General features: G+C 35.1%; 1 protein-coding gene and 1 long non-coding RNA gene across 2 annotated transcripts in view; one reads left to right on the forward strand and one right to left on the reverse strand.

The window, feature by feature from the left end:
- The window catches only part of LOC111702072 (PHD finger protein 7), a 28276-nt gene extending 23082 nt beyond the window's left edge, over positions 1 to 5194 (reverse strand). The window contains exons 1-8 of the mRNA XM_023473635.1: positions 5051 to 5194; positions 4423 to 4524; positions 3891 to 4000; positions 3339 to 3425; positions 2838 to 2884; positions 1350 to 1437; positions 480 to 528; positions 173 to 244 (exon numbers count right to left, since the gene is read on the reverse strand). Coding sequence (XP_023329403.1) covers positions 173 to 244; positions 480 to 528; positions 1350 to 1437; positions 2838 to 2884; positions 3339 to 3425; positions 3891 to 4000; positions 4423 to 4524; positions 5051 to 5149 — 654 coding nt within the window. The 5' untranslated portion in view covers positions 5150 to 5194. The remainder of the gene's footprint in view (positions 1 to 172; positions 245 to 479; positions 529 to 1349; positions 1438 to 2837; positions 2885 to 3338; positions 3426 to 3890; positions 4001 to 4422; positions 4525 to 5050) is intronic.
- A 916-nt stretch (positions 5195 to 6110) lies between these two features.
- LOC111702092 (uncharacterized) overlaps positions 6111 to 6542 on the forward strand; it is a 3463-nt gene continuing 3031 nt past the window's right edge. Inside the window, exon 1 of the long non-coding RNA XR_002765351.1 lies at positions 6111 to 6224. This is a non-coding gene — a long non-coding RNA (uncharacterized LOC111702092). The remainder of the gene's footprint in view (positions 6225 to 6542) is intronic.

Consider the following 6542-nt stretch of genomic DNA (forward strand, 5'->3'; position numbering starts at 1 on the left):
CCCCATCCTTCTTGAATAAGAATAACCTGATCTGGAACATATATCCCTAACTCCAATATCCCCTGTGTACCCCATCCTCCTTAAATAAGAATAACCTGATCTGGAACATATATCCCAAACTCCAATATCCCCTGTGTACCCCACTCTCCCATCCTTCTTGAATAAGAATAACCTGATCTGGAACATATATTCCAAACTCCAGCATCTCTTTTGTGAACTCATCAATATTATTACAAAGGGGACACTACAACATCATTAACACATCAAACAGTGATATATAAGGATATCATTGTCAAACCTTCTTTTTTCAGAACTTTGTGATTTAATCCTTTTAAAAAAATGAAAATAAATTATTTGTAAATAGCAAGTTAAGTACAATATTTTAGGGAAAGAACGTTATCTTGAGGATGTTATGAAAAATATTAATGTTCTAATAATAAAGAAACTCTGAAAAAAGAGTCTGTCGAACTGTTAATTTCCTTGAAGAAATGAGCTCCGGCTGTACTGGCCATTCGAGTCATACACGTCCTAGAATAAAAATCAAATACGATTATAAATCTAGTCTTCACGTCTCAGAGACACAGACACCCACGGAGCATATCTAATGCAAGCAGCCAGAACTTAAAGGGACTGTAAGCGAAATTTTGTCACGTTTGTTAAGAAAACAATATTGAAAAAAAATAAGATTTCAATTTTAGAAAAATTGATTTTTAAATCATGCTTTGATACTTGATCAGACAAAGCTTTTAAGGGTATCCATGCATGCAGGGTAACTAGAAATTACTCTTAAGTCCCTTTAAGAAACCCAGTCCTCCACGGAGTTAAGTAAAGCCCTTGGCCAGAACTTGCGTTCAGACTGTCCTTTCTAACTGAGGTATCAGGTAAAACAAGAAGACAAAGCCGAGTCTTTCAGTGTTTGCAGTGGTTAGGAACTATGACAATTTAGCTCTCTGATTCTGGATCCAAGGGGTAAAATGTCAACTAAAACCTGCTAAAGTTTTAAAAATGTTGCTCTCAAACCAAAAAATCTTAACTATTAACTTATGAGAGAAAAATAAAAACTCCAACTTTTTAATGGTTCGCAAAGTTTCAGCATAAAATGAGCAAAACGAAGAAGAACAAAAAGACTTGAAACTATAATTTTTTCAAAAATCAATCAGAATTATGGGAAGAATTTTTTTTTAAATCGGGTTTGTTTAGGATTCGGATCCATATAAAAATGAAATAGATACTCAGCACTGATTGTTTGAATCTCTGAAATTTGACCAAAAATGACGGTAAGTAAAGATTATAGACACCAAAATTGTTTTAAAATAATTTACGAGATGTGGTATGAAGGGAATATATACCTGTGAAACCAGCCTCCACAACAGGGTGTCCAAATATTTTCATTCCAATCATTGTCAAGGGTGTCAAAACAAATGCTGCAGTCTTTATCTGAACATTTTCGTTATTAAAATATTTTTTTTAAAAATATTTGAAGAATTTCAGAGGTCGAATTTAAAGAATTTGAGACACAGCTCAAGTATGGTTGGTTCCACTAAAAATTGTATTCAATGTTTAAAGATCTCAGCCGGCGCTCAGTTAAAACCGGTAATCTGACGGATTTGAGACGCGGCTTAAATTCATTGAATTCTGACTCAGGGGCCAAATTTAATAAACTGGAGGGAGGTCGGTGAACTTCCTGTTGATTCAAATCATCCATCTTCAGTTTACTAACCAGTAATAATGGGAATGCATTATTATTTATTTAGAAATCTGGATTTATATTGCACCACAACTCTAAATAAGTGAGGTTGGAACTATCTTTAAAGGGAGTGTTCGCGAAAAATTAAAGGGGGTATAGGCTTAATGCGATAAAAAAGCGCTTTTGATCGCTACTAATCTTACTTCTATCTGTTGCGGCTATAAGGAGAAAATTGTTAAAGACGTCTCATACCTAAGAACTTAGCGACCATACAAATTGAGAAAATTGCAACATACGACTTAGACCGTAAAAAAATCAATTTAATTTCAAACAAATCATTCAGATATACAACCTATAGTCATCGATTATCTTTCGCCACATTTATATATATATAGTTGATTTTTCATACTATGTTTTAATTGTTATGATCTGAGAGTTACTTATAAAAACATTTATTCCTGTTTCGAGGATTTTTGGTAATGAAGACGACATTTTCATATTTTCCAGGAATGTTCGAAAACAAGTTGTAAGCTAAATATTTTTTTAAAAAACAAAATCAAAACTAGTATGAAATATTAAATATATACAAATGTGGCGAAAGATAATCGATGACTATAGGTTGTAATGTCTGAATGATTTGTTTGAAATTAAATTGATTTTTTTACGGTCTAAGTCGTATGTTGCAATTTTCTCAATTTGTTTGGACGCCATGTTATTCGGTATGAGACGTCTTTAACAATTTTCTCCTTATAGACACAACAGATAGAAGTAAGATTAATAGCGATCAAAAGCGCTTTTTTATCGCATTAAGCCTATACCCCCTTTCATTTTTCGCGAACACTCCCTTTAATCTTTAACGCTTAGCCTCGATATCCAATGTGGGTAATTTAATAAAGAATAAATGATTGTAATCCCTGTAATTTATGACCATGATATTGATGTGGAATTAATTAAATTAGGTCTTCGTGAGAAGTAGATCAATGCTTGATCCATGAGATTCGCCACACAAAAGCTCTGACAAGAACATTTGAAAAAGGGATATCAGAATGATCATCACAGATGGCAAAATCAGTAAGTATAGTTCAAAGATTGCACAAACACTACTTATATTCCATTTTATAATGGTCCTGAGGATATCTTAAAAACTAACCTAATTTAGTCTTCTTGTTTTTCGTAGCCAAGGGTGTCTGGATTGGTCTACAACCAGAAATAATTATTAACATTTAACTAATTTGAACATTTACAAATATATCGGTTAAGGATGAAAAAATAAAATATATTTTCAAGAAATATGATTTTCGATCCGTTGGGAACAACTGAAAAAAATGGAGATTAAAAACCAAGTTATTAACCCCATTAGATAAATTCCACCAAATATTCATGTATTTTCTAAAACTTTAAATTGTTAGTCAAGATTTACGACAATCCAAAGAAAGAATATTTTTTTCAAAAGGGGGAAGGGGAAATAAGATATTTATCTAAGAAAATATATATCCGCCTTAACATGGCGTCCTTACTTTCTTGGTAGAAATCAACGGAAATGTCATAAAAACACGCCCCCCGCCCATTTAAATTTCATTAACAGGGTTATTATCAAAATGAACAGCAATAATGGTTTAAACTATTCAATATTCATAAATTAATTATCTCCCTGTGATCAATACAGAAAGTTTTGAAGTTTCCATAAAACTGTTGAAGAGCACCATTCTTAAGTCCGCAAGGAAGATGGTAACATTTCCTAGATAAATACATTTTATATTACGAAACAATCTTTTACCTGGAATGTGAGAAAATGTTTATGTTTACATTACCCCTCCCACCCCCCACGCACACATACACACACAAAGAATACAAATTAAATCTTAATTACACAATTAGAAATACAAAAATCAATGAATTTTATTGAGTTTAGAGGCAATATCAAGTGACCCAGGATTTTAAAGAGTGAATGTCTGATATATGGAGAATCACTTTGAACATCACCTCTAGTCCCTTTAATAAATGTAAAGTGTTTCACTTCTAGTTCCTTTAATGAATGTAAAGTGTTTCACTTCTAGTCCCTTTAATGAATGTAAAGTGTTTCACTTCTAGTCCCTTTAATGAATTTAAAGTGTTTCACTTCTAGTCCTTTTAATGAATGTAAAGTGTTTCACTTCTAATCCCTTTAATGAATGTAAAGTGTTAAGAGGAAAAATATACAAACCTGCAGTTTGACTCAAAGCATCCTACGGTTGCATGTTTTTTCTTGCAATAAAAACATTTTAAAAAACCCCCACGTTTCCATTCTTTTATTATATCAGCCGGCATAAACCCCTGAAATTATAAAAAGGTAAAGAGATATCAGTCTAGGGTCAATAAGAAAGGGTCAGTATAGTTCATTATAATGTTTTTTTCTTCCTTTAGATATCATGTATTTTTCTTTGATTAATTAATCTTATTATTTTTCTTAAAAATATATAAGGCGATAAGCATCTGTGAAAAAATTTCAAGTCATTCATGCTTTTAATATAATCTGAATATTTATATATTTTCTATTCGTATCAGGTTAACAATTTGATTACTTACTGATTTACATTTATAGCATTTTCATATATTAACATTGTAAATTGTACAGTGATTATGAGAACGTTGTGTGTGCGGATTAGTTTTTAAAATCCAAATCAGATCCAAATCAGATCCAGATCAGATTCAGATCAGATCCAAATCAGATCCATTTCAGCTAGAAATCTATATACCTTTATCCCCTCCTCCTCCTCCCCCTTTTGCTCCAGTCCTGAGGAGAACATGAGACAGAAATGATGAGATCTGCAGACTCCATACTCGTACAGAGGACCCAGCTGTAATACAGTTAAATTGACTGTTAATAAGTTAAATTGACTGTAAGCGTAATTTCAAGTCATCCTGCATGCAAAGATGGCAACACCCGATTCACATTGGTACCCTTAAAAGCTTGGGCTGATCCAGTTTTAATTAAAAATGAATGTTTATAGTTTTGAAACCTGTTATTTGTCAATTCTCTAGAGAAAAAAATGGAATTATCTGAAATAAACACTTTTAAATCTTAAAGAAACGACATTATATTTCACATTCATATGTATTTGGGATGTCGTTGTACATCGGGCGTTGCAATTGAAATTACCGGTATATTCCTAGAGAACGATTTTTGGACCCCCCGTGTCCCTTTCCCCCCTCCCTCCTATCAATTTTGTACATGGGTCTGACAGGAAGTGTCACAAGTTGGAAAATTGACCGCAGCGCCCGGCCCCCTCGTCTGATAGATAGTTAATTTGGACGTACATAATTGGAGACGTCATCTAACCGACCGATATAGGGAATAGGCTCTGAGTCCTCTGAGCCCCTGACCTGTATTTTGCTGTCCTCTGTCTGTGCAGGTAAATAGCAGAGTTTACAATCTAGTTCAGGTTTATCTGTACCTATCTCCACAAGTAAGCTTTCACTCATTTTAAAGCAACAAGTATTTCTGAAACATAAAATTCTGGAGTCGAGAAGATGCTTGAACTTTCAGGTGGCCCCCGTTTGGACAGTGTAGTGACATGTCTGATTCACAACACTAAGCGTTCTCTGGGAAGACCACTATAGATACTATAACTATCTATACTACAAGGCTTATTTTTAATTTTGCATTTTTTTGGGTTACACTTTACAAATTTATTCTGGCGGCAAGCGCATTTTTGACGATATGCCGCGTACCAAGGTTAATTTAAATTTATCAAAAAGTTCATTTTTAAACAAAGACGACAACAACCACCTACGCCAAATTCGGGTGGTGTATTTTTCGACCTATGTAAATCCGCTATACTTCACTTCTGACCTATTCCAAATCCGCTATAATACACATCCGACCTACTAGCCGTGGTTTTACAGCTGCTATATGGATTTTTGGCCACAGCGCCTGGCACCCTAGCCTTTCCTAGCCGCGGCGCTCCGTCCCTATAGCTTGTCAGCCGCAGCGCTCGGCCCAGAATTGTCTGGAGCTATGTATCCTAACCAGCTCAAATAATACAAAATTAAACAGCTGGCGTAGGTCCGATATTGCAGTATGGTCGGAAAGACACTAACTTTTTTCATCAAAGTGAGTATCCGACCCACATTTCATCGAACCAAAAGCCATAGCTTGAAAAACCACATGCAGTTAGGTCAGAAGTATCGTAAGACTGATGTAACCTTGGGTGCATGTATTGTACAAAGTATCCGTGTTAACACACAGCCAAGATAATTGCTGTACGCGGCACAAATCGAAGAGATTCGCTTGATGTACAAAGTAACCAAATTGTATTATCTTATATTACGCAGCAAGCAATTCGAAAAATTGCGAAATAAATTATGTGCTGCACTTGTGATGCATAACAATTGAAATTTAAAGTATACAGTTCATTGTTTATTGTTTATGTTTTATTTATTCAGATTATTTTTGGCTTTCACAATGACATCGTATTCATCAGATAGCTCGGATGATGATGGCTCATTTTTAGGCGTTGAGCACGTTACAAGGACTAGGAAACGCCCTTTATACAAGGTAATTTATGCCAGTCCTCCCAACCCCCGCTCTCCTCTCTTTTAAATACGATCCTTAGGCTGTCCTTGCTCGCAGCACTCGGCCCACTAGTCTGTTCTAGCCGCAGCGTCCGACCCAGTAAAAGTTAAGACTTAACCTTACTCTGAACTAGGTAATTTCCTAGTGTATGATTTTTGGACCCCCCCCCCGCCCCCCCCCTCCTATCAATTTTGTACATGGGTCTTACAGGAAGTGTCTTAACTTAACCTAACCCGTGGCCGCAGCGCTCGGCCCCCTAGCCCATCCTAGAACTATCAAACAATGGTCCTCTTTGAAATA

This window comes from Eurytemora carolleeae, unplaced genomic scaffold, assembly GCF_000591075.1.
Source record: "Eurytemora carolleeae unplaced genomic scaffold, Eaff_2.0 scaffold53, whole genome shotgun sequence".
Taxonomy (NCBI): domain Eukaryota; kingdom Metazoa; phylum Arthropoda; class Copepoda; order Calanoida; family Temoridae; genus Eurytemora; species Eurytemora carolleeae.